General features: G+C 43.5%; 1 protein-coding gene and 1 long non-coding RNA gene across 4 annotated transcripts; one reads left to right on the plus strand and one right to left on the minus strand.

The window, feature by feature from the left end:
* Nucleotides 1-56: 56 nt before the first annotated feature.
* Nucleotides 57-6,519, minus strand: LOC131578465 (uncharacterized). Its single transcript, XR_009277501.1, has 3 exons — nt 5,985-6,519; nt 3,421-3,813; nt 57-216 (listed from the first exon to the last, which is right to left on the minus strand). It is a non-coding gene; the product is annotated as an uncharacterized LOC131578465 (long non-coding RNA).
* On the plus strand, nt 5,294-27,361 carry MFSD10 (major facilitator superfamily domain containing 10). Of its 3 annotated transcripts, none has more exons than XM_058837157.1 (13): nt 5,294-5,477; nt 7,851-8,039; nt 9,212-9,308; nt 12,753-12,856; nt 13,654-13,812; nt 14,946-15,134; nt 19,600-19,708; nt 20,338-20,449; nt 21,766-21,874; nt 23,832-23,922; nt 25,587-25,634; nt 26,584-26,673; nt 27,029-27,361. In XM_058837157.1, exons 2-13 carry the CDS (start codon nt 7,869-7,871, stop codon nt 27,133-27,135), a joined length of 1,386 nt encoding a protein of 461 aa, XP_058693140.1. In that variant the 5' UTR covers nt 5,294-5,477; nt 7,851-7,868; the 3' UTR covers nt 27,136-27,361. The 3 variants fall into 3 exon arrangements, with proteins under 3 accessions (XP_058693140.1, XP_058693142.1, XP_058693143.1); XM_058837159.1 differs by lacking the exon at nt 5,294-5,477 and adding an exon at nt 5,501-5,760; XM_058837160.1 differs by lacking the exon at nt 5,294-5,477 and adding an exon at nt 5,501-5,755.
* Nucleotides 27,362-27,854: the final 493 nt, after the last annotated feature.

A 27,854-nucleotide genomic window follows, 5' to 3' on the forward strand; every position in this document is an offset into this window, starting at 1 on the left:
ATGCACCGAACGTGAACTACACACACACAAATTCTATGTCAGAAACCTTTTGTTACTTCAGGCTGGTGACAGGTCACTTGTGAGGTTCCATTTCAGGGCCAGTTCTCTTCAACAGCATCATCAACAAGTTGGACACGGAAATCAAAGCCACACTGAATAGTTTTGCTGAAGACACTGAACTGGGAGGAGCTGCTGACTCCCAGAGGCAGAGAGGCCCTGCAGAGAGATTTTGGCATTCACCAACCATGTGAGGTTCAACAAGGGCAAGTGCTGGATTCTGCACCTGGGGTGGGGCAGCCATGGATGTACAGACAGGCCAGGGAATGAGGGGCTGGAGAGCAGGGCCATGGAAAGGGACCTGGGCATGTCCTGGTCGATGCAAAGTTGGGTCTGAGCCAGCAGTGCCCTGGCAGCCAGGAGGGACATCCCTGTCCTGGGGGTACCAGGTACAGGGGGTACCAGGTACCTGGGGGTACAGCATTGCCAGGTGGGCAAGGGAGGAATTGTCCCTCTCTGTGTTGGGATGGGGCAGCCTCACCTCGTCTGTTGGATATAAAAGCTACAAGAGAGTGCCCAGTGGAGGGCAATGAAGGTGGTGAAGGGCCTTGAGGGGAAGCCATGTGAGAAGTGGCTGAGCGTGGTTGGTCTGTTCAGCCTGGAGGAGAGGAGAACAAGGAGAGACCCCACTATAGCTACAGCTTCCTCATGAGGGGAAGGGGAGGGGCAGACACTGATCTCTGCTCTGTGGTGACAGTGACAGGACTCAGGGAATGGCCTGAAGCTATTCAGGGGTAGTTTGGTTTGGATATTAGGAAAAGGTTCATCTGAAACATCTCCCCTGGGAAGTGGTCACAGCACCAAGCCTGACAAGAGTTCAAGAAATTCTCAGGCCTGTGGTATGACTTTTGGGGATGGTCTTGCTAGGACATTCTGTGATCTTTTTTTAAGGTTGAATAGTTGCAGGCTGCCCTCATGATGGTAGTATAATTTGAACAGTAACATATTAATTAGTCTGTAGCATGCTAAATTATGTATTAAATAATGGAATCAACTCTAAAGTAAACATCCTTTTTTAAAGCTGTACATCCACTCATCTTTTCAGTAAGTTTTGAACTGATGAGCACAGCTCTGAAGTTCTTAATAATCTAGGGTGATTAATTAGAATTCCTCAGTGTGTTCAAAACTGTCTGACTTAAGGGAACAATGATATCCTTAACTTTCTTCCATTATCACGTATGTCTAATCACTGATAACTGCCCAGTATGACTTTGAGAAACAACTGCTCTTCAAACAGAGCCAATAAATACTTCTAACTCTTTCTTCTTATACTGTATTTGCAAAGACATGTTGCAATGGGACAAAGAGCATCACAGTTACTGATAGGTGCTAATCTGAACTAGGTTCACTGCTCAGGTATTCACTTAATATTTGGTAAATTCAGTGATGCACTGAACAAAATTGTAATGTTTTCATGGAAAACCGTTAGGAAAATAAAATTGCCATTTCGATTAACATTTCAATTTCAATCTGAAAAACAAACTATAAAATAGGACCTGTATTAAGAATCAACTAATAGCTATGGATCTTTACAAAAATGAACACCCAAAGCTCCTGCCACTTTCAAATGCTGCTCCTAGATTTGATCTGTGTTTTGGCCAATAGGTAACTGAGACATCATAATGCTCTACTTACTATTCATGAAGAAAAACACTGTCAGCTAATCTGATTTAGCAGTAAGGCTTGGTTCTTTTGGACTGGCTTAGAATGTTTTCTTTGTTCTGTTTTCTGGGGGTTTTGGTTTGGTGTTGGCTTTTGGGGGAGGTTTTCATGGTTGGGTTTTTGTTGGTTGGTTTGAGGTTTTTTTCAAATTAAACTTGTAGTGGAAGCAGGACTAAAACTAGGAAGGGGTGAGCTGAAACACAGCCTTTACATTTAGTCTTTTACATTTAGTCTCTAAGGACAAAACTGTCTTTGTTAGGCAAGTCTTGTTTCTTAAAAGAGAAAAGCACTTTATTGGAGGAAAAGGCTTTTATTAACTGTCAGTGTGACTAGTAATGCAAGTAATATGTGATTATCATCAGCTTTTTTTGGTTTGCAAAAGCACTTGCATTAACTTTTAAAATGGGCCAGACGTTAAGTACCTGTGGGGAAGATACTTGTGTCATACAAAAATTAGTAAGATTCCTATGTTTGAAATCCATTCACACTTTTAAAAAATAAATTCATTTTCAGTTAGCTTTGCTGATTTTGGAAAGGCTATCTTCTGAAACCTCAAAGCAATCTCAGAAGATTAGCATACCTCCTGTTTTATTTCCATTTGGCACAGTATGAATTTTTTTCCTTAAAACAAAATCGTTTTAAGTCAATAACTTGAGAGTGAAATAATGAGGAAGGAGCTAACTTTTATGCTCTAAATCAATACTTTCAGTTTGGACTTTTAGTCACAGTCTATACAGCACAAATAAACAGTTAAAGATTATTATTATTTATTTATCTGACTTTAGCAGTAGCTTCAGAAGTTTTGTCCAGCAGGGTATTAGAATCACAGAGAGGCTGACAGAGGCACTTTGATCCTAATTTTTGATACCACTTACAGCTGCTTTTTATTCCTCAGTAAAGGAGGTAAAGAAAGAGGGTAGAGACACAATGATAATGTTTCTGGGACAGGACATTTTCTGGGACAAGAGAATGAACAGGAATATCTTGTGATGCTGATGAATAAAAATGAAGGCTGAGGAAACCTCAGGTGATAGACTTAATTGTTTTGGAATGTCAGACTGAAAGTAGTTCTGTTTGAAATCTTATTGAATGAGAATCACTGTATGTGCTTTTACAAATTATATTGTCAATGTTTAAAGTCAGATTTAATATTGCAAACCTAGGACTAACTGTGATGCTTACCACACAGTATTTTACATGAGTAGGAAAGCAAGACTACAGTGTCTTGCCTCAGCTTATCAGTCAGGTCTGACAGTTTTGCTATTGCTCAGTACTGCTGTAACTGGGCAGTTGCTCTGATGTGATAGGAAGATCTGGTCATTTGGACTACAAAGGGGGCTTGAACATGTTTGGGTGCTGGCAGACCCTTTCTCATAGAGCTTCTTGAACACCATCACACTTGACAGGCACTGTCTTGTCTCTTGTCTCTTCATTTCTTTTAACCCAGGACTTGTCATAACAGGCCTTTTGACACATCAATTATCAATTGTAAATCTGTATTTAATTATCCAAAAAAAGAAAGTATTCTGTACCTAGAATCAAGTCATCACACACAAAAAAGGAAAATTACCATTTTGCTTTTAGTTTCAGGTAGCTTATCTGTCAACATCAGCTGTCCCAGAGAATAGCTACCTTGAATAGGAATATTGTAAAGAATAGGGTTGAGAACAAAACTGTTCAGCTAGAAACTGCATAAATTACCTTTTTTATAACAGCATGAAAAGCTTCTTCAAGAGTTTTGTCTTTTGGTTGTCAGTTGGAAGCTGGTAAGCAGTTTGATATTCTCAGTTGTGCCTTGCAGAAGTTAGCATCTACCATGATGTGTCCCTGCTCTGTGTAAGGCTTCCCCTCTGACCACCAGCTTTCTGCTGAGCGGAGGCCCTTTGGCTGCTGGGCTGAGGCTGGTGTCAGCCACAGGAACTGGTGGGACTTTTTTCCTCTTCTTGGCCCTTCTAGGCATTGGGAAAGTCAAACAGAAGCTCTGACAGAACATTTGGCAGCTTTATCATCATTCTGAGACTGTGTGGTGTTAAATATTTAGGGAGTCAAAAGCATTCTACAAATGTGCTCCTTGTGGTCTTCCAGGTGTGTCTCCTAAAATAAACAGGTGTATTTCAGTTCTAAATATCTTGGCTCTGCATTCTTGCTTAGTTAAAAGACTGGGTTTTGTAAGGGTTTGGTTTGGGGGAAAGTTGGAGTGGGTTTTTATTCTTCTTCAGTAAATTAGGTCTGGAGTGGAAAACTAAATCTCTCATGCAGTCTGAACACTGAGTCTAAAAAATTATAAAGATGGCATTAAATCCTTTAAAATATTGACATTACGGCTAACACTATTACTCTATTGCTTTTTAGCAACAGAGTAGGGAAGTAAAAGCCAGAGTAAATGAGCCATTACTTCAGTAAAAAAACAAGACTGATATAATAAAAAGGCCAGTGTTAATAAATGTAGTCTAGGAACCAAATTTAAGTTATCTGTCAGATGTGCAAGATTTTGGACTGGAGAGGAGTGGATAATGACCTATCTAGTTCTAGAAACAGTAATATGTTTACATGCAGAATTGTATTACATGGTTGACTGCAGTAATACAACTGGGCTCAGTGATCTGCAAAAGCTTTAGACCAGTAGATTTAACAACAGAAATAGCTGGGTTTTTTGTGTCTCAATGGGTTTTTTTTATGTATCTGAATTCAGATGGTGCCTGATCAGTTATATACAGTGATAAGAAGCCAGAAGAATACTTTTTTTTTTTTTTCCCCCAGATATTAAGGGATTATTCATACTTAGTCCAGAGCACCTCAAAAAAGAAGTTTGCCTTGGAGTGGGCTGCAATTGTGTAATCATTCAGATTTCAGACTATGTAGTGGATCTACCATATTTTTCACATCAAACCAAGTACATAAAATTCTCAGGTATACATGAGATTAGCAGCTCACTATTTGAGTTAGCTAGTTAGATAACTATTTGATCTAACTGGCATGTTAATCCTGATGTTATGCTTACATAAGCTTCTCCAAGTCTAATTAGCTGGCAATCCATGAGAGATGTCACTGAGTAAAAGGTCTGTGCCCCAAGTGCTGATAACTACATCCACCCCAAACAGCATTGCCTTCGAGGAAATCAGAAGTCATTTTATAACCTATATCAATTTGCTTTATACACCTTGTTGGCAGATTCTTACCTGTTTAATACTGTGGTGATGGATCTGCCTAAGTCCACTTGTAACTACATCCTCCTTTTTTAATTAGGCAGGTGGACACCAGACACACCTGGATAAAGGAGCAGTGCTCGGAGGCACTTACAAGACCACAGCTATTCATGTTCTCTGGGCTAAAACACGTAGTATTGAGGGAGAAGTTTGATTCGGGAACAGAGTTACATCTTGTGCAACTATCTTTTTGTCTTTGTCAGATAGCTCTTATCAAAGCCGCAGCTAACTGCTGCCGTAGTAACAAACGAAACATCGCTCTCCTCTTGGAACGAGTGTTTCAAGACCGGTCTTTAAGGGCAAAGGAAGGGCTGTGGTGCAGGTACGCGGTTCATTTCCGAGGCCGCGACGCTGCGCTGGCTGCGAGCTCCAGCCCCGCCACGCTCCGCGGAGCCGCTCGGGCGCGCCGGGTCCGTCCTCGGGAGCGGCTCCATCCCCGCCGGAACAGGAAGGCGGCCGGGGCCCGCGGAGGGCCGGGGAGGAGCCGCCGCCCGCAGCATCCCCGGGGAGGCTCTTGGCAGGCGGGGGCCGCCCGCACAGCCCGGAGCAGCGGTAGGTGCCCGGGGCAGGGGCGGATGGGCGGCGGGAGCGGCGGGGCAGGGCCGGGCGCGGCTGCCCCGGCGGGTGCGGGTCCCCGGGAGCCTGGCGGGAGAGACCCCGCGTCCTCCGCCTCATCTCTGCCGGGCCGCCCCTTCCCTGCCCTGGGGACCTGCGGCTTGTTCTGTGCCCCGGCCGAGAGCCTGCCCTGACCCAAGCCTGGGCTGTGGGAGCGAGGCTGAGGAGCCCTACCGGGGCTGAGCCGGGCCCGGGAAATCTTACAGGGGGATAAGGTGAGGTAAGAAAACCCCAGAAGGATGAAATTCCCGGTGCTGGCAGATAACAAATCTCAGTTCGTGCGTTAGGGCAGGGCCAGCTTTGGTGCTGATCCCTTCCTGGGAGCCACGGCATCAAGCCCTGGCCCTGCGGACGGAGGACAGGGTCAGGGACAGAAGCGAAGAGACGAAAGCGGGGAATCCTGAGGGAAGGGCTGGGGAGAGGCAGCGAGTGTGAGGGACTCACCTGTGCGCAGAAACAACTTCCCAAACAGAGAGCCCTCCCTCTCCCAGCGCGCCTCACACAAGGCAGATGTCGCCGCGGAGGTGAAGCGTTCTGTTTTTGCTGTCAGGATGCCAAGGGCCTGTGAAATGTGTGGTTTCCTGCCTAGCAAAAAATTATGGAGAGGTTTGAACAACAAAACCGATGGAGCACAAAGGCAGAAACATGCAGTACCTTGGGACATTGCGTAAGGGAAATTGCAACCACACAGCCAAAACTGGAGCCAAGTGAAAGGTCAGCACAAGCATCGATGAGTTTGGGCTACACACTGGCAGAAAAGTTCCTGAGGGAAAGGTGTGAAGGGTATTACCTTTGTAAATAATCCTGGAATAAAGTTCTGTTTGATTATACAATTCTATGGATGACTAAACAAATTGTGTGGAAAGACAAGATAGAATCTGCTTTAGTGAACCCATCCCTCAGCTGTTGGCTGGATTGACCAAGGGCCAGAGACTATTTGCTTAAAAGAATGGTTATTTTGGTTCCATGTGCTCTTTTATCATTTGGGTAAGCAAATAATGCTGAATATTTGTAGCAGTGTTGATTTGCCATTTTAAATAAAAGGATCTTGAACATAAATCTGCTAAATCAGACCAGTTTGGTTAAGAGCATTATGCCAAGAGTTTAGTAAATGGATTGCAGGTGGCCCCATTCTATGTTTATTAATCTCATGGCAATTGAACTTTAATAATGCTTCAGTGCTAATAAACTGACTTCTCAGGTAAAGAAATGTCACAATAATATTTATTGCTGAGCATGACAAAGTGTTAGAGCCTTCAATTAGTGTAGTACCATTTTCTATGCACAAGTGTCTTGTGTATATAATATGGTACATCTGGTCTGGAATAAAATTCAGTGCTGACTTATCAAAGTCAATGAATGTTTTTGTACTAATTTGCCTTGGATGAAATTCTGTCTCCTTTACTCTTTTAGTGCAACAAACTTTCAGGGACTTTTGCAGTAGAAGGGGCTAAATTTGATTCTTTTATGACTGAGATATCATGTATGTTTTATAATTCTGAAGTTTGTAGTTCCATTGTTTATATATTACTCCTTGATTTTGATTTATGTTGAATATGAGTTTATTTTTGGGATTGAGACCAACTCCTTTATTTGTTAAAGACTGAACTATATATGGCCTGCGTCCTTGCTTAGGGCTTTATGATAGTTTTGGAGGATTATCAAAGATAGTTGATAGTTCTGAAATTTCTGACAAAATAAGAATGCTGCTTTAATCATTTGATGCCCCAGGTCAGTAGCTATCACCTGGAGAAAGAAATAGAAAATGAAGTTTTAAAGTTTTCTTCTGTTGTTTCTTGTGTTGCTCTCAGGGGTTTATCTTGAAGACAGCATTAGTGCAATAGTTAGGAAGTCTGCCTCTTTCTTTTCTCTTTCATAATTGTTGTTTTGGTCATTTCTAATACACACTGAAAGCATAAATCCATTCTTATGTGGATGTGAATATTTGGAATAGAGTGCCCTTTCATACCCATTTTACTGTAATGCTGAGTTGAAAACCTGTAGGAAGGTCATATGAATGTCGTTCACACACTGACAAACTTCAAATGCTCCTTAGTTTTATTTGAGGTGCTCTCATAATAGAGTTTGTTGTTTTATTGCCTTTGTAGTGTGTTCTTGATGGGAGAAAATTTGGTGCTGAGTTGATGACCAAGACTAGAGAGTTGAGGCTCTTGTTGCCAGGTAGATTAATATAGCCAGAACTTACTTCGGTAAAGCCTTGAGAAAGTAGGAATGAATCAGCAAGATACTCTTATGAAAGGCCTGCAAAAAGCTTCCCATTGACTGGATATAAAGGTAATTTTTTTTTAGAAGCAGAGCACTGGGAACATGGCCCTGCGAGAGAGAGGAACCAGCAGCAGCTCCACCAATGACAAGCAGGAACAGAACTATAATTGTGTTATTACAATTGTCTTCCTGGCTCTCTTCATCGACTTGTTGGGATTTGCTCTCATCTTGCCACTCTTTCCTTCCATCCTTGATTATTACAGCCAGACTGAGGTAAGTAATAAGAAAGTCAGCCCACAGAAAGTGTTAAGATCTTGAGGAAGGAATGGAAGGAAAATCACCTGCCTTGGGGCAAACCAAACAGCTGTAGGAAGATTAATAATTACCTGGCACATATAAATGGTTCATGGACTGAATTTATTTGTCAACATGTGTAAGACTCTTCACCCTTGTTTTTTCATTAAAATGAGAGATTTGATTTGAAAAAAAAAAACAAGTATTTCTTAGGGACTAGTCCTTGTAGTTACCAATGTTTTTGTGTCTTACACTGATGTCACTGGTGAGGCAGTTCATAATGGATCTGTGTGCTGGGGTTTATTGAAGAACTAAAGAGATGAGAGCTTTTACCCCACCTGAGTATTTCACAAGGTCACTTGCTCCCTCCCCCAGTGTTCCATCTCAACTTCCATTCCTAGCAGGGAGCTGGCTGCTGCTCCAGGAACAGAGCAGAAGGTTCTGTTGGATCCTGGCTGTGCAGATGCTGACTGTTACCCTTCTCAGATTACTGGCATTACTGGTCAAGATGAACAAGTTGTTGTAGGAGAATTGTTTTTGCAGCCCACACCTCTGTCTCTCAGCCCCTTTTGAATACCACTCCAGCTACAGCTGTAGGCTTTGTCCGTCTTAAAACCATATCTCTGACCCAAACCATGGGTTCTGATCTCCAGGGTCTTCCCCCACTTCCAGTATATTTCCAGTAGGCAAGATCTCCACCTTCTTTTCCAGACCTTCTTTTTTTAAAGTCCTCCTTCTATTTTTGGGAATCATTCTTTTTTATGCACCATCTTTTCCTTCTGCATCTGCAAGCTTCTGGTTTTCCCAGATTAAATAGTCTATGTGCAGCAGGACACTGTGTGTCTCATGTTGCCTTTTTAATTGAAAGATTCAGGGCATGCCTGTTTAATTCAGGATTTAGCAAGTAATGGGCCCGAAGGCTTGAAAAAATTCAAATTCAGATATTCCCCCACCCAAACGTATACTATCTGCTGTCTGTTAACATTCACAATTTAAGCTATTTTTGCCTATGATCAGTGAGGAAACTTTCCCTCGTGGGGAGGAGGAGGGAAGGAATCATCTAACATTGTCTCTAGTTCACTGAGCTCTGATGCTGTCTTTGAAAATAAAACTGCCTTCCTGCTTCTGTTTCCCTGTTTTCTGTTTTTCAGGATGGATTCTATTTGTCATTGCAACGTGGGGTTGACTGGTTTGCAGTGATGGCTGGGATACCTCCAGAGCGGAAATACAACAGTGTCTTGTTTGGAGGTAGGGAAACTGAACAAACAAGCTAACAGCCAAAAAGCAGTGTTCTTTCCAAGTTATTTGCAATGTTGATACGAAGAATGACAAGAAATACAAAAAGCATGCTTACCTGTTATTAGTTCTAGATTTAAGTAACACAGAAAATGTCTCTTAGAGTAGACTATAAATGACTTTGTTTTCACCATACTGACAGCAATAAACAGTTGGACAGCCCCAACTCTTGTCTGCCCCAAGTTTCTGTCATTTGGAGACACCTAGACAGGCAGGAGAAATGGGATAACAAGAACCTTGTGAAATACAGTAAGGGTAAATTTTAAGTCCTGCCTGTGGAAAGAGTAGTCCTTGCAATGGTACAGACTGGACACTCACTTGTGGCCCCGGGGGTCCTGGTGAGCAGCAAGCTGAGCATGAGCCAGCTCTGGCAGCAAAGGTGCCAGCTGCTCCTGGGGTACATGAAATGAATCAGAATCAGTGGATTAAGTGAAGTGATCATCTTCCTCCACTCAGTACTTGATAGATCATATCTGAATTGTTACATTCAGTTTTGGTCCCCAGTACAAGGAAGGGTGTCTGTACACTGTGGTGAGTTCCGTGGAGGGCTCTGAAGATGGACAGTCTGTGGCCCTTGGCTGGTCTGCAGTAAATGGCAGCTTTCCAACACCTGTGCAGAGGTTATGGTGAGCTAGGATCTTCACTGAGGTGTGTGGGAGAAGAGGTAACAAGTGTAAGTAGAAGCAGGGGAGGTTCAGACAGGAAATAGGGAGGAACATTTTTCCAATGAGGATGATCAGTGGAACAGGCTGCCCAGAGCAGTGTCCATCCTCAGAGATTGTCAAGCCCTGATTGGGTAAGGCCCTGAACAATCTGCTCTGACTCACAGCTGACCCTATGAGCAGGTGGTTGGAGTAGGTGACCTCCAGAGCTCCTTTTTAACCTGAATTATCCTATGATCTTACTCAATTTGTTCTACAGATTGTTGCAGAAATACAGGCCTGCTAATCCTTGTTTGATTGCCATTTGAGGGTCAGGAGCCTGCTGTGCTGGGCTCTGGCAGTCACAGAAATTACTCTCCCTTCACAATTGATCTGCACATGATCAGAGATCAATCAGTAGGAAGCAGTAGAAACACAAGTGAGTTCCAGCCTTGCTTGCCCCTTGGGCGGGTGTAGTGCAGCCCTGCTTCTAAATCTCATTAGTCTTATTAAAAGCAGCAGAGCTACTGGCTTGCAGGACCCATAAGCATTTTCTGTCACTAGGACACTGGTGTGGGTGAGCTCCAACAGGAACAGTGAGGGAAATATGTTGTGTTTCACATCAGAGACTTCTGACTTCTTGCCATCTAGACAGTTGTGACAAAACTGAGATTTCAGAGTATGAAGATATGAAGTTGTCTGGGTTAATTTTACTTAGGCTCTCTCTACCTTCTGAGACTGAGGCCTCCCCCAAGATAAGCAAAAGGCTTTTAAAATAAACTAAATGAGACAGAATACTTAATTAGAATATATGTGAATGTGTTACTACTATTTAAAGTGGTTAAATTTGATATAACAGGCATTAGGAAGTTTATAAGCCATTTTCCTCTTTCCCACCATATCCCTGCAGGCATGTTTTTCTTTCTCTGCTCATTTTTTAGTCAAATTACTGGCTTTGAATGCTAGGAAACAGTTTTCTTTAATCCCTCAGAAGCTGCTTTCTGTCTCCACTTCTGGCTTGACCAGAAGCTTCCTACTTTCAACTTCTCACCATCTCAGATTGTTTAGACAAGGGGCGGGAACTCCCAGCCAAGTCCAACTTGTTGCTTTTCCTTTTACCTGCTCTGTCCTGTACCCTTGAGAGTGCTGTGTGGAAAGTTTCATTATAGTTGTGATGTTAAGCAGAGGCTGCTGCAGCCTTCCTGCAGCTTGTATTCCTTCACTGCCCTCGTTTGCCACAAGGAGCATAGGATTGGGAAGGTGCTTACAAGATCATCTTGTTGTTTCTCCCAGTGCCAGCCATATTTTTCATTTTTGGTTAGACTGCAAGCTCTTCAAGGCAAAAACTTCTCTGCCCATGTCAGGGCCCTGAGGGCACCAATACTTAGCTGCTGTGACCAGTCATCACCTACACATCACCCAGTGATTCAGGAGCTGTATTTCAGACTTTGTCTCCAGGGCTGTCTCTGTCTCCATCGTTTGGATGGGCCTCAGACCTACACTGGAGGTGTCTTGTCTCCCAGCCTATATCACAGTGTTGTTTCCACTCCTTTCTCTGTCCCTGACTCCTGCTGCTCCAGACTGGACTCTGTGGAAGGGTGTGTTGAATAACCCTTTCCTTATGTGGGACTGTCAGTGGGCCCTGTTGGCAGCACCTCCTCTGCCCAGCCCATCAGACTGTGGGGCACCCAGGCTGGTGAGGGCACTGCCAGTGCTGTGGTCACCCTCAGCTCCCAGCTCCTTCCCCCCTGTGGTCCAGCCCTGGTTTTGCTGCATGCTGGCTTGGAAATATTTGGCATGAAAGGGTGTTTTTACAGTGCTAGAAACACAATGAAGGGAACTGTGTGTCATAAACTGCCAGTGTAAAATTCTTTAAGATTTTTTACAGTTTTTTTGAGCTTTAAGTTATCACAAGCGGCTCTTCTCAACAAGGTGTTCAGTACCAATATTCTGCCTCCCTCAAAGTTGATGGGAGCAGAACTTCTGGCCTGTCTCAGCTCTGCCTTTTAAAGCTTTGATAGCTGAATGATCTGGAACATATAACCCAGTTTTTCCTTTAGAGAAAAGCTGTGACAGCAAAGCATCTTTTGCCTGCTTGTTGAAAGTGTAGTGCAAATTAATAAGTCTGTGAAGCTAGAAATGGCAAGAGAAAAGAGGAATTAAAGATCACAGAAGCTAGAGGCAGATTTCAAAAGATTCTTGGCATCTGTTGGAATCAGTCCTACCTCTTAGGGTGCCTCACTAACAGCAGTGCTTAAGTCTTTCTTTCCATGATAAAAAGGAAAGAAAAACTAATTAAGTGTGACAGAATCAGGTTCAAACAATCAAAAAAGTCTTAAAAGAACTGTGACTGTTGAAGACTGTGTGATCTCTGCTTTAAGAACAGAAAATGTATGTAGTCAGCAGGGAAACATTGGAGAATCATCATTCCATAATAACCAGTGAGTTTCAAACCCTTTCTCACCAGTGAAATAACCAGAAAGTCATCCAGTTTATGCCTGTTACTCTGATCTATCTGTGCATCTGGTCTGCCTGTATTTGCTGCCTTAGTTAAGTAACAATGCAAGGTTGATGTTCTGAGAGTGGCATGGCTTCAGAGACAAAGCTATTCTTCATAGCTGCTGCTCTGCATTTAATTTCAAGTTTTTATCACACATAGTGTGATAGATCTCAAACAGCTTGGCTGTCTTTGTATTTAAGATGAAGGTGGCAAGCCTAATGATCCATATCTTTTTATCTTTTTTTTTTTTTTTAGGTCTGATTGGCTCAATCTTTTCCCTCCTGCAGTTTTTCTCCTCTCCACTCACTGGTGCTGTGTCAGACCACTGGGGCAGAAGGCCTGTCATCCTGATGACAGTGGTATGTGTCACATGCTGGTCTTAGTCATGGCATCTCAATATGCAGTGGAAGGCACCATGAGCTTGTGCTTAGCACAGAAACTGAATTGTGACAGTCACAGTTCAGCTCTAGAATTGAATTTTCTAGATCTGCTGGTTGTTGACTCTTTCTTGCCAAGTCTCTTGGCCACAGTTCCAAGTGTGAGTGCTTAAACTGAACTTCCCATAGAAGACACCAAAATACTTATCTGCTTCTGTCATTTTCCAAAATCCCTTTCCCCTGTGTATGGGAGAATTACTTCAGATGCTCTGTTGACAAATGTTAGACTTAATTCCTATGTATTTTAGTTCATCAAGTGATTAATGGGGGTTGATCACTTCATGACTTGTTCCACAAAGCCTGGGAATTGTTCGTTAGGAAGTTCTATATAGCACTGCAAGATACATTTCTTATGAACATGAACATTCTCCTTATTTTGAACTCAGATTTCTCTTGAATTTGGAAACAAATGGAGTGGAATGTACAAAAATGTTTTGTACCCAGGACTGGTTTAGCTTCCACAGAATTTTGCTCTTCTAATTTCATTAGAAATATCACAACTATTAGTTATTAATTACTATTAGTTTGTATGGACTTGTTTCTACTTATATTGCTGTTCAAGACATAGTGCAGTGTCAGTTTATTCAGTCATTTCTGTTACATGGGGTTTGGAGCAGCCATTGAAAACAAACAAAAAATGTAAATGTTTAGCTGGGAAGTGAGCAGAAATTACATCAACTTTGCATTGCTTTATAAAGAACCCTTTCTTGCTTCTGCAGATGGGTTTGATAGCATCATACTCACTCTGGGCTGCCTCTCGGACTTTTGGCGTTTTTCTTCTCTCCAGGATCATAGGGGGAATAAGCAAAGGGAATGTCAGCCTCTCCACAGCTATAATTGCTGACTTGCCATCTCCAAAAGCACGGAGCAAGGGCATGGTGAGTTACACTTGTGGGGCACATGTTTAGTTTAATTGATCTTGGGTTCTCAGTATGTCTTCCTCAGTGTATTCACTGATTAAGTGAAAACATGACTTTACATTCTACCTTGCTTCTGGAAAGGTGCCAGATCATATTTCTGGGACTTCTTGGACTTTTGCCAGTGACCTTCACTTACAAGTGAAACACAGATGCTCTAGAGATGGGAAAACTATCTTGTTTCAGTAGTAGAACTGTTAATCCTTCTGGTAACTTTAATTCTGGTTATAATAGCTTAGAAATCAAAAGGTCTTATGGTCCAATTTTGGCAGCTGGAAGCCAATTACAGGGCAACAACTTTTCCTCACCTACCTAAGCTGTCGAAGCACAGCAGTGTGCTCCTGACTTCCTTGCACACTGTGCTGGCTTCAGGATCTGAGTTCAGTGGGTAAAGGATGTGACATTTGGCTAATTGAGAAGTATGAGCAACTGCCCTATCCAGTTCCAGAAGGCAGTGACCAGATGGAAACACCTGCAGGCTGAACTTGGCCTGTGAATTACCAGTTATATCTTTCATCCTATGAAAACCTTAGAGGCCCAGACTTCTCTTAACAGATTGTTACAAGCCACTACAGAGGACAGCTGCTTCTTGGGAGGGGAAGGCTTTAGATTTCACAGTAATAGCTAATGAATCTTCCAAGCAAATTATTATAATCCTGGTAAGCCAAAATGCATTTTTATTTGTGAAGAGAGGTAGCCTTACAGCACTAGTGAATAAAATGGGTCAGGGCCCATTTTTAGGGCCTTAGAGTAAGTCACGTAGTGCAGCATGGCTCACATCCACATGGCTTATATTCTTTTCTATTCCAAAGCAAAGTAGGCATGTTCATTCTGCTTTCTGGGAGGTGAACAGCATCTGACTGAAGCTATTCCCAAACAGTGATGGGCCACTTCCTGTTCCTGCCACTTCCCTGACTGGACAGAAAACAAAATTGGGTATTTGGAAACAGCAGGATTTTCACACTTCATGCTCTTTGCTGTGTACTCCTTGCATCCTCAGGGTGATTGGGTTCTGTACCTGGTTCCAAATCATTACAGAACCTGAAGAAACTGGTGTCTAAAATTCTCTGTCTGTGTTCACTTCATCCCTGCAGGCCATGATTGGTGTTGCTTTCTCCCTGGGCTTCACCCTGGGCCCCATGATGGGTGCTTACCTCGCCATGCAGACAGAGAAAGGAGAAGTCTTCTACCTTCGTTCAGCATTGTCAGCACTCGTGTTTTCTGTGGCTGATTTAATTTTCATCTTCCTCCTTCTTCCAGAGACGCTCCCCAGGGAAAAACGGGTAAATGGACGATCGGTCTCAAGATCTGTGTTTTCTGTAAAAGCAAGATTTGAGAATTGTTGAAATACTGAAACTGTGAAGAACAGGCTTAGCCAGTGTCTCAGAAATTTAGCTTATTTCTGGGATTAGGATTATTATTAAGGCTGGTGTCAAAGCAGTTGTATGATCATAGAATCCTAGAATATTTTGGGTAGGAAGAGACCTTAAAGATCACCTATTTCCAACCCCCCTGCCACAGGCAGGGACACTTTCCACTAGACCAGATTAATCAAAACCTCATCCTACTTGACCTTGAACACTTCAGGGATGGTCCCATCTCCTAGCCCAGTGTAATATAAGATCTTTATAGTTAACATGACTGCTTCATTGCTGGTTTTGACGAATTAGGTTTAAATTTCTCAAAACCTTATGTGAACATGGGAGGGAGGCTGTGAAATTTAAACTATGACCACAAGGATTCCTTGGGGAAGAACTTCAGCAAATCATAAAAGTAAGTGCATCAGAGATGGGATTTTCATTTAGGCAGAAGGTGATAGAAGTTTTCTTACCTATTATCTTGTATTTACTTGAATATTTTGAACACTAAAATAACAAATTACTTTTTTCTGAGCTGTTCTGTCTTCTACAGATAGAAAATACCTACATGTGTTAAAAGTCAGTGACTGACTGGATTTGTGGGGCCAAACATTTATTAACATTGGGATTTAATATTGTGTGATCAGACACTGTCCAAGGTATGTCTGATTAAAAGTCTCTTAAAAAGGTCTCCTTTGTAGAGTGAGAGAGTTGGAATCCAGCCCTGGCTATCTGCACTTGATTTGAGGTTTTCACTGGATTGGGTCTTTGCTGTCATCCCTGGTTTCTAGGCAGCACTCAGTTTTTGGAGCGTGCTTGGTCCCTGGATAGCCAAACCCATTTGACACAGAGAATTGTTCAGGAAACTTTTATCTGCAATGATCCTACCAGGGCAAAACTTTGCACCTTCCCTGAGTGTTTCCCAGCAGGTTGTGTCCCATGTGAAATCTGTTGCTCATACCATGTTCCCAAGCACTATAGCTATGTTATTTTCCTTTAACAACTCGTCCATGTGTCATCTGTTCCTCTTTCCTATTTGGCTGCTTCTAAGCCTTCCAGATTAAATCCTGTTTTAGTTAGAGCTGCACACTTCAGGAAGGTGGCAACATGGTGATATGGGGAAGTGCTGCAGAGCAAATCTGTGTTTTATAAACAATTCCTCCTTTGCTATAGAGTGATTAAATGGTTTCAGTGCCTTTTAGGATCATGTGATGACTGAATAGATCCCTCCCCATTTTATTATCCTCTTGAAAGTTCTGATCAGCTGGTCTGTATTCACCAACACCACTGAATTTTGGTAAGGAAAGGAGCTCTGTCACTGCTTTTTGGGGCTCTGCTCCTGTAGAGCAGTGGGTGCTGCAATGAGGTGTGGCTCAGGGCCAAGTCCCAGCCGCACAAAGTGCACAGAGTGTTTGGCTGCTCATGAGAGGGTGATTTGGGGCTTCTTGTGGTTGGTGTCAGTGCTCCTGTGCTGCCAGCCTCCATCTGGGCATGTGATACATGTGTTGTGTTTGTAATATTTGTAATTTCAGTTATTAGGCTGCTCTGTTCTCTTCTTTGGTAATTCCTCCTACTTGCTTGAGTGGGAGTGAGCAGTTTTCTTGGCCTGTGGATGGCAGAGGAAAGGCAGGTATATTGGCTGCCTTTCTGGAACTTGGCTGGGCTGAGCTGGAGCAGGTGCTCCCACAAGTATAGGAGTGGAATATGTTGGAAGGACAAAGCTGTAAAAAGAGGGGAAATCATCATGATAATTGTCAGGAGGATGTGCCAGTGGGATCAGACATCTGTTTCCTTGAAGTTTGCTGTGTTCTCATTATACCCTTGTTTCTCTATCAGTCTGCTTTCCACAGGAGAAGGTGTTTCATATTGATTCATGTTGGAATTAACTTGTAGGAAGGGAAAATGGAGGGGGATGGGAAACAAGGATGTGTTTTTATCGAAAGAGATCAGCATTTTTACTCTTTTCCTTCCTCTTTTCATAAAATGTTCCACGAGTTGATCAGGTGAAGAGAGTCAGACACTGGCCTTATGGTAGCCAAAACAGCTCCTGCTATGACCTGACTGAAAGGAGGCAAGAATAGGAAGGTCTCTAGTGGAAACCATCCCCTTTAAGAGCTTTTGAGTTAGTTTTAAGCTAAGCTAGCCATGAGCAAGGCTGCCTAGTTGTAGGGAGAGTCTTACAACTCTTTTTTTCTGGACTGTGTGTAGGGCTATGCAGTATCGGTAGCAGACTTGTGGAAAGACAAAGCTGTGCTCTGTGCATACTAAACACATCTGGTTTGGAAGGTAAGGCTGCAGCTTGGCAGGCCCAGCCTGCATTCCTGGTGTGGACTGACTCTGCCTTCCAGACCTGTTACTGAGTCTCCCTGCATTAGAGGAAAACAGAATGAGCAAAGACACTCTGAAAAATGCCTGCCACTCAAGGTGACTTTTGGGGTGATCGTGAAGTAAAATTGAGCAATTGTGGAATAATGAATCATAAGCATAGAAATGAAATACAAGTTAGATGTTGCAGAGTTTGAACCTGTGAAGAAGCTAAACTTCATGCAGCTGCTGACATTGACTGAAATTGGCAGTGTATACTTTTTGGGAGATGGTGAAACTCTTTAGCCAGTTTTAGGACAATGTTTTCATTATGGATCAGTAGATGAAATAATTTCTAGACCACTGTTTCTATGGCAAAGATAGGAGAAATTTAAAAAAATAATTATGGAACACACACAAAGCCACCTACATTAAAAAAATCTAATAGGTATATATATTTCATAAAACACTTAAGATTTTAAACATGTGCAATTACAATGTATTCTAATTGCACCAAACTAAAATCAGCCTTGTGCAAAGCTGTCTGGCATCCCGTCTGACATGGATAATAATTTAAAACAGGTACAAGCTACAGGGTATTTTTATTATTGGCAAAGATGCTTGCAGGGTGTTGCTTGTGCTGTAGTACTCTGTGCTGTAGTGCAAACCCCATCTTACCAACACATGCAGGACCTGGGGATTGCCACAGGCCAGCTTCAGGAAATCCTCTTAGACTTCTCAACAGGGTGAGCAAACTTCTTGGGCGTGTCTGTTTACTGTCTGCAATAAATGCAGTGGGAGGGAGAATAAACATCTCAGTATGTTCTGTGTGAATCAGCAGCTTCATGGCTTCAGACCAGCCCAGTCTATTGAACTGGCTGCTGTTGTGAGACTAATGGGCTCCAGCTTCTGCTGCCAGGTACTCAGAAGCTCTGACTATCAAAACAAGACAGGGGTCACATTAATACCATATTGAAGGTTGATTTGCTTACAGCTTCATTAAATCCAGCTCGTAATGAGTTCCCAGGTCATGCACTGAGATTAAATTCTGTTGATAATCTGACCTTTAATCTCTACCCTCAAAGGCACAATAGCTCCCTGCCTCCCTATCTGGGAAGAGAAGAAAGCTCATGAAATAAAGCCTGTGAAGTGCTTTGAATGTGTGAAACACTACATGTGATTATTCAGGATTCTTGAGTGTCTTATGTGACTGTTGTGTAAAGAAACAAGCTAAATTTTACTCCCCCAAAAAATTGTTTCCCTAATAATGTAAGGAATTTGATTTCTCATAATTTAGACATTATTTCTTTTAGTGTTTTCTTTAATTTTCTATATTTTAGAACTAAAAAAAAAAAAGTAAATTAACTATAGATGGAAGAATAAGCATGAGATGGAAGGATAAGTGCCTGTGGTTAAGGAGCAGGGAGAGTGCCACTAGGTGCATAATTAGGTTGAGATGTATACAGTACAAGGCCCAGAAATGTTACAAAATATATCTTCCTCTTTAAAAAAAACAACCATTGTGGCTGGGGCAGAATTTCCTTGGAAATTTCTCTAAAATATCTCCAAAGAATCTCTGTAAAAATTATATTTTCCTTCTCTTCCCCAGGAGGTGTCACTGGCTGGCTAAAATAGCGACCAGTACCAAAACAGACCAGTGTTTGATGTGCTGCACGTACTGGTCTCAGATTTGTAGCACAAGAGCAGATCCTCAGCTTCTGTGAGCTTGCAGGCAGATGTGCCTTTATTTTCTCACTGTGATGATGCAAAAGGTGAATCAAATAAAGCCACCCTCAAAGCTGTGGAGAACGAGCCACTTCTGCTTTGTAAGAACCAAAAGAAAAACTTTTGTCTTCAGTGAAAGGTGCTGTCAGTGCTCTGCCTTTCAATTACAGTTGCTGGCGCCAGTTCTGAGTTCAGAAAGTCTGGGTTGTTATTGGGGCCCACTCAAATCCCAATGCCAGGTGCCTTGTTTCATCTCAGATGATTTGTGTAGGTGTAGAGGCACATTTGGTGGTTACTGTCAGTTCCTAGCAGTGGTTATTACATTAGGGTTTTAAATAAACCTCTTTCTGTCTTTGATCAGGTCCCTTCTGTGACATCTGGATTTCAGGCAGCAGTTGACTTGCTCAGTCCTTTGGCTTTATTTCAGTTCTCTGCAGTCACCCGAGGAAAGGAATCCCCTTCAGAGCAGAGTAAGTGTCAGATGGCTTTTTACAGTAACACTCTGTGTCTTTTTGTGTGTGGCATTGGTCTCAAAGTGAAAACTGTACCATACCATTCCAGAAGCAGGACTTTGTTTACTCATTTAAAATGCACCTTAATAACTTATGAACAGCCGATCAGAAGTTCCACTGGACCTTGGTCCTTTTATTCCCAAGAGAAGGTTTTGAAGACGAGTGTTTTGAGGATTTCTGACACGTTACTTGTGTTTTCCCTAGCCACTGGCTGCAGTAAGTGAAGAGATTTAAAAATAGATCAAGACATGAGCAAGGGAGATGTGAGCTTGCTTATTCAAACTGAAAACCAGGAACTTCAGATTGGAATTTTATTTCTCAATTCACGACTTGGAGATGTAGGATTCTCTACATCTCTGTAGGACTCATTTTGTGGCATGTCTTGTATGGCTATTTAAAATGAGCATGTGAGGTGAGAACTGTATATTCTCAACTGTATAGTTGATAATAAACTGTATAGTTGATAAATGCTGCTACAATAGCAGTGTTGTGGTTTTATTGTCAGGCTTTGCTTGGAAAACACTGCCATGTTCTCTCCCCACCTCCCACCCCCCCTTGGTGTTTGTTTGGGTTTTTTGTTTTTTCAGATCTTCAGAATCTCAAAATTTTGGGCCTGGCCTACTTCCTGTACCTCTTCCTGTTTTCTGGCTTGGAGTATACGCTGAGTTTTCTCACTCACCAGAGATTCCACTTCAGCAGGTATTGCAATAAATGTTGTATATTTTGACTGGGATATTTTCCAAAATCTTGATTTAAGGTCTGTTCATGTATTTTCAAGAGAGGGTTTCTGACATTAGTAAAACCACTCAGTAAAATCCCCCCTGCATTCTGTGGTATTTGGGCTTTATGAGAAGAATTTATGAAGTATAGGCACAATGTTTATTAAGAAAGGAAGTATTCAATCTTCAGCTTCTAAGAACTGGGGAATATAAATACCCAAGATTAAATTAAAGCTCCTGAAATAGGTATACCTGTGCTAGTTGCACTGATTATAGCAAAACGTTTTCTTGCTCAGAAGAGTTTTTGGGTATCAGGACAAATCTTGAAGCTCAAAGAGGTGAAGGATGGGGGGATATCTGTGTGATGATATTTGCTCATCAGCAAATTCTGCATGGCATATGGTGTGCAGTCATGTCAGGAGCCTGATTTCCTGTAGTCAACCACCAGAGAAGAAAACAGAATCCACCAACAGCTCAGCTTGAAATACTTTTCCTTCCAGCTCATAGGAAGAATTCCAGCCAGGAACGTGAAGTTGCAACTTGATTCCTGTGCATGTCCTTCCCTTTGAGTAATTCTCAGGGGTTTGTCTCATCTTTCCCTGTCTTTCATTACAGTTTGTGGTTTAACTAATCTGTGTGTGTCAAGGAGAGGTTTTGTAGCGCACTGAGCTTTGTTGGGTCCTGTGCATTCAGGGCAGCCCTCAGTGAGCTGCAGAGCTGTGTGCCAGCAGTGCAGTCTCTGAGGCAGCAAGCTTGTTGTGGAGGTGATGCCCTTCAGTTGACAACATCCACATAATTCAGTCAATAAGAGAGGGGAAAGGGAAAATTGAAGAAAATTGAAGGGCAGGGGGAGTGATGTCTCAGACTTCCCAGTGTGACACCAGATCACCACCACGCTGTGCCTTGCTGACCTCCATCAAACCCTCCATGAGCTGCACCTTGGAAACCAACATCTCCCATGCACGTGGCACAGATGTTCACAGCACAGGGTCATTGATGTGTTCAGTCTTTGTGAGCCACTCCAGAAACCCTGACCTGCCCCACAGCAGCCCAGAGGTGGCTGCAGCACTTGCCAGCATTATCCCATCTGTGCAACAAGTCCTTGGAGTTGTCCCTTGCTGCTCTCTGCTTGCCATGGCAGCTGCTGCCAGCATTGTGAGAGCTCTGCAGTGCTGTGAGAGCCCCAAAGGATTTTTGTCTCCCTTGCTCAGGGGAGGGTTGGCAGGGGAGCGGTGGAGCCCGAGGTGGAACGCTCCGTGCGTGACTCTGTAATCTGTGTTTTTGCCTCCCTTCCAGCATGCAGCAGGGCAAGATGTTTTTCTTTATCGGAATAACAATGGCTGTGATCCAGGGAGGCTATGCTCGCCGAATCAAGCCAGGAAATGAAATCAGAGCTGTAAAAAGGGTAAAAAAAAATAAATCAATATTTCTTTTTCTTTCCCCCCCACAAATCAGATATGTTAATTTTCAGTCTGAAGTGCAGTGAAGGGTAGTTGGAGGTTATAACTGTATTTGTCCAATCAAAAGACATTTCTGTCTTGTTTATCCAGCTAAATGACTTCTCAAAACTGATTGTTGGGCACTTACCTGCCTAACTAAACTTTGGAACATTAGAGCCCTTTCTTATGATATGAGCAATAATATTATTGAAACTTTGTGTTCTTCATATTTAATTGCAGTAAGGAATGAGAACAGATTGTCCATCTGTGCAAATTAGGTAAAATATTGTGAAGAGTATGTTTTATTTCAGTGACTTCTCTTGCAGTGCAGAAACTACTAAAGCTGCTTCAGGGCTGATCTCTGACTCTCTTTATGGGAAATTATTTTCAATCTGGCTAGCTCTGTGTGTGACAGGCTTTCCCTAGAGTATATTTCACTGCTGGGCAGGGAGAAATAGATTCTTTTTCCAATCTTTGGTTTGTGATCATCAGTATTACACGTAACAAAAGCACAAATCAATGTTCAGACTGAGGTTTCAATGACAGAAGTGTACATTCCTTTGTTTTGCTTGGCTCTTTCCTCACAGAGATACTGCAGCTGCTGTGCTGGGATGACAGGGAACAGCTCCCTGCAGTTTATACAGCTGTGGGGACAGTCAATGTGTTGTGTCCTTTACATTTGTGTGTGGAACTAAACAAAGCACTACCTTGGCTCCTTGGCAATAGGTTTGCTTGGACTGTTAGAGCCTTGATTAATGTATTTTACATTATTTTGAGGCCAGTGTGATTTCAGTGGTGGCAGGGTAGAAGATTTCCAAACCACTGCATTCCAGTGAATTGACTCAGCTTCTCTTAAAGTGATTTCTGCTGGTGAAACAATCTCCACCCTGGTTCCTGGCAGGCGAACATTGATGTCAGGCTGCTGGTGTCACGTTTCCCTGTGAATGAGCATCAGCTGTGCTGCTTCATCCTCCACATCAGCTTCACCCATGTGCTCTGCCAGCCTGCTGTGTTTGCTGGCACTGCACTGCCCTTTGCACCTCTCATTTTTACACTCCTTCCTCAGCCCTGCTCTGGGAAGTGCAGTTACCTCAAACACTCATTTGCTGGGCTGATGGCTCCTCATGACCACCCGTGTCCACTCTGCAGAGAGCCCCAGCCCTGGGCACTCTTTCCCATGGATGCCTGTGGGTTTTGTGGGACTTCCCCCTTTTGCTGAAGTTATTCTGGCAGTTTGTGAATCTGCACCATATGGCAAACGTGGCCTCTCTTAGCACTGTGGTTACAGTAGCTCATTATTACTGAATCTTCAAAATGAGGCACTCAGTGGCAGTGAATACCCTCCTTTATCACACACGAAGTAGATCTGATCTGTTTTTTCTGCAGGAGCTCTGTAAGTGAGGGGGACATCACAGGGGAATGGAAGTCCAGCTCTTGGAGGAGATGAAGAATGCTCTTTATTTTGGGGACTTTGAATACCCTCTCCCCCCCTTTTTTCCTCTTGGATACTGAAATCTGAAAGCGAAAGATAAAATCAGCCAATAATGCTGAGAAAAAAGCAGAGGAGCTGTAGTCCTGCTGCACACAAGCTTTTTCTTCTCTTGTGCCAGCTCAGGAGATGAAGAGTTAAAGCCAGATTTCTGTCCAGGTCAACACAGAATGAGAGATAAAATCCCGACAGGACAGATGTGTAGAGAGAGAACTTGCATGTGGTGTGCAATCATGTGATAGAGGGAACAGAAAAGTTCATTGTGCTGCTGTGTGGCCATCCAGGTGACTTTGAAATGTCTACTTGGGAAGAAAGGGCTTTCTGCTTGTAGCTTGTTTGCTGTCCCATCCCCCGAAGGGAACTGGCAGGACACCTAGAGTTAGGCTTTAACAGTCTCGGCTCAGATGTAACCGTGTGACTCACTCCTTTTGCAGGCTATTATGTTGCTGATTCCAGCGTTCCTTTTAATTGGATGGGCTGCAAATGTGACCATGCTGAGTGCTGGACTGTTGCTGTACTCCTTCGGTGAGCTGTTCAAAAGGCACTGCAAGCTAAGCACAAATGATTTCTCTTCATGTATTTATTCACACTTAAAAAAGAGGCACTTCTAATTTCAAATTACAAGTAACAAAGTTGACACTTGGGTTTATGAAATATGAACGAAACGGTGTCTGGGGTTTTTTCTGATGCTGTTTGTATCACAGGAAGCTGTCATGGTGGTATTTGGAAGCATCCCCAGTGCCCCTGTTGTCCTGTGTCATCGTGGAGCTCTTGAGGATGGGTTTTTTTACCCCCTCTTAACAGACCTAGAAGCAAAATATTCACTAAATAGCTCAGCTCAGGAAAAAAAGCAAGACATCAAATCTTTGTACCTAAGTGGTGTTGCATCGTTTATTTGGCTGGAGACCTGCACACTCTGAGGGTGTTTGGACTGAGGAGAGTGAGGGTCAGATGCTTTCAGTGTTTGTATAAATTCTATTCTGCCAGCCTAAGCTGTTCTTCATGGAAACAGTCATGAATGAGGTTGGATCCATCTACTGGATGTCTAAAAAGAGATTTCAGGTATTACCAATGCTGCTAACTATTGTTAAGCAGCTCCATATATAACTTACTACAAAAGTGGACTTCTCCTTTGCATGGTACAGCTTGATTTAGTAGTAGACTGTAAACCACAAAATGTATCTATTGAGTCTATTAGTTGTCTGGGGCCAGCTGTGTGTTTGACAGGTGAGGAGTGAGAGGGGGTGTTCTTTATGTTTAACCATATTTGAGTCTTCCCTGGCCCTTTCCTGTACAGATGACTCCACCTCTTCCCAGTTAAGCCAGCTAGAAATGCCCCCTGGGTTCTTTTCCTCTTCTTTCCCTCCCTCTGCCCAGCAGTTGGGACACCTGAAGTTTAAGCAACCTTGATCATTCTTGCTCTCCTGTTGTCCCTTCTTTCATTTCCCATTCCCTTTCCCATTCCCTTTCCCATTCCCTTTCCCATTCCCTTTCCCTTTCCCTTTCCCTTTCCCTTTCCCTTTCCCTTTCCCTTTCCCTTTCCCTTTCCCTTTCCCTTTCCCTTTCCCTTTCCCTTTCCCTTTCCCTTTCCCCTTCCCTTCTGCTTTATACATTTGAGGCACTTCTTTCTTGGCAGAAAAGGCCCCTATTTCAGTAAGAGGGCAGTGATTGCTGAACAACTCTTGTCTTTGTGTCCAGAAAATTTTGTAACCTTTTCTTCCTGGACGTGACTGTCTTCTTTCTGAAGAGAGCCTGTAGCTGCCTCTCGTCCCTGAGTGCAGTGCACTGTGTGCACAGGGACAGCGTCACTCTGGCTACAGCCACCTCATTGTTTGGAACAGCAGCGATTCCCTGCTCCACCTGAGCAGAGCACAGTGGTTTGGAAAGCTGCCAGCTGGCTGTTCTGCCCTGTCCATCCCTGTCCCGTGGGCTCACGGCATGAGGGATGCTGATGTGAAACATCTGCTCGGAGCACTCACAGCTCTGGGCTCTTCCTGCAGGTTGGCTCGGAGGGGGTGTTCCCTTCGCTGAACTGGATTAAACCTGGTGACTCAGTGGTGGTAGAGGGCCCAGAGCTCAGCATATTTCTCTGCAGCAGGAATGCTTTTGGGCCACATGTTTGTCACTGTTGCTCTTGTCTGTTCTGAGCTCTGCTGTTCACTGACAGTCTCTTCTGTGGATTTTTCCAGCTGCAGCCATTGTCATCCCATGTTTGTCAGCAGTGGTGTCAGGCTATGGTGAGTGTCCTTCCTGCTCTGACCGGCTGCCCTTGGCCACATCACTGACTTTTGTACTGACCTGGCTCAGATTAGGGAACTGACCTTGAGTTGAGTGAGGCATCAACAGGAACAGTTGTGGGTCCATCTCAAGCCCTGCTGCAGGGGAGCACAGGAAGCACCCCCTGGCTCACTCCTGTGTGATGAAAGTGATAATTTCAGCACTAACAGCAATGATCTGCTCAGCGTGACCATCAGTATCACGCTTGAATTTTGTGCTGTGTAACACAGCTCAGGCCAGTGTGATGGGGAAACTGCAGCAACCTCATTGCTGGTGGTGATGAAGGAGAAGTGGGCAAAGGCCACAAACAGCACTGAGAACAGTCTGGGCTCTCTGAAAGAGACACTGGCCATCCCTGCCAGCAGTGGAATAATTTCTTGCCAATTCCTTAGAAAAGACCTTCTGAGAAACCTTCTGGCACTGGTTGCTATGTAACCTTGTAAAGTAGATGTAGCTGTGGTGCCAGCTGTGGATAACATGGCTTTGGGGCAGCTGGAGGCCAGGACTGAAGTGCTTGCTGAGGTGGAAAAAGCAAGGTTTTGCTCATGGATGTCGTTTTTATGTTGGTCTTATTTAACTTGCATCCACAGTTCTGTGTTTATTGTACACCTGGGCCTTCTCAGAACATCTTGTGTACAATGTGAGGCTTTTGTTTTGGATAGGTTTGGGGGTTTTTGGGAGGCGTGGAACGTGCACTACAAATTGTCCCAGTCGAGCACTGGTGCCAGGCCCTGGTGTTTATGCAGTGAAGCAGTTGTGAGGGCCTTGATGGAGGGCAAGTGCAGACTGGGGACTGGGTGAGAAACGATGGGAAGGGAAGATGCAAATGGGAAATACCCCCAAGGAACAAGGCTCCCAGAGCTCCAGCCGTGCCCAAACTCCACACAGTGTCACACTCTGCTTGCACAGGCACTGCCAGCCAGAAGGGACGAGTCATGGGCATCCTGAGGAGCCTGGGCGCCCTGGCCAGAGCCCTGGGACCTATCCTGGCAGCTGCAGGTGAGTGTGGCCTCATGCTCCTTCCTCTCTTTGGCACCAGACAGCCCAGGGGGGGCAGAAGGGGCACAGGTACCCCCTGGATGGCGTCAGAGCCCCTGAGCATTTCGGGCTAAATGGACAGAGGAAGGGGAAGCAGCCTCAGAGCTTGAACTTGGGCTAATGTTAACACCAAGCAAGCCAGAACCTGTTTCCTGAGTGCAGCCACATGCCAAGCTCCTGGCACTCTCTGGCTCAGCCAGGGGGTCAGCAGTTCTGCTCAGCTGTGCAGGTACTGTGTGAGCACAACAGCTCTGGGGACATTCACACAGCTGCAAGGACAAGCACAGTAACAAGGTGAATCCCTTTTCTTTTGCAGTTTACTGGCTGGCCGGGGCAGAGATTTGCTTCACTATCTGTGGAGCTTTTTTCCTTGTCCCCTTGGCTCTACTCAGGTCTATAAAACAGCAGACAAAGGAGGAGTAGGAAGGAACTATAAAACCATCACCAGCTTCCAAGGACCGCTGCAAGACCTGACTCTTGGCACCTGACTCTGCCGAGGAAATAGGAAGAGGAAGATTTTGATCTTCTGGAAGGAGATACACGATGAACATTTGCAGCAACAACACACAGCAGTTATTTTAAGGTGGTCTCTCAGCCAGCTGGGTTAGGTTTCCAAATAGAAAAACACCAAACAAATGAAAACAGACACACAATCTGTTGGAGTCTGAAATACAGACTGTGTGCCCTTGTTTTTAATTTTTAGTTCTGAGATTCAAGAGAACACTGAATTTCATATAATATGAAATTCATGATCATGTTTTCATAGTGATACATGAAAACAAATGCTAAAGTTAGATAAGAAAGGTAGGTGTGTAGATTAGAAAGTTTCTTAAATCACTGGGTGAAAAAGTAGTTTAGAGAACAGGAGACAATATGGAGGATTTAGGGTGTTGTCCCTTGTCCTTCTTCTTTCTTCTTCATGTCCTTCTCCTGGAGGTTTTTGGGTAGTAGTTAGTAATTGGATAGAAAATGCCGCAGTGCATCACAGAGGTGATGAGTCATTGGGTCATTAAGAAAAATAATATACGTGTCTATTGTTAATTGGATAAAAATGGGTATAAAGATAAAAGAGCTGCGTAGCTCGGGGCCATTTTGTGTATCAGACATGAAGTGTGCCACAAAGCCTTGTTTGTACCATCAGA

Source organism: Poecile atricapillus, chromosome 4, assembly GCF_030490865.1.
Source record: "Poecile atricapillus isolate bPoeAtr1 chromosome 4, bPoeAtr1.hap1, whole genome shotgun sequence".
Lineage (NCBI taxonomy): Eukaryota > Metazoa > Chordata > Aves > Passeriformes > Paridae > Poecile > Poecile atricapillus.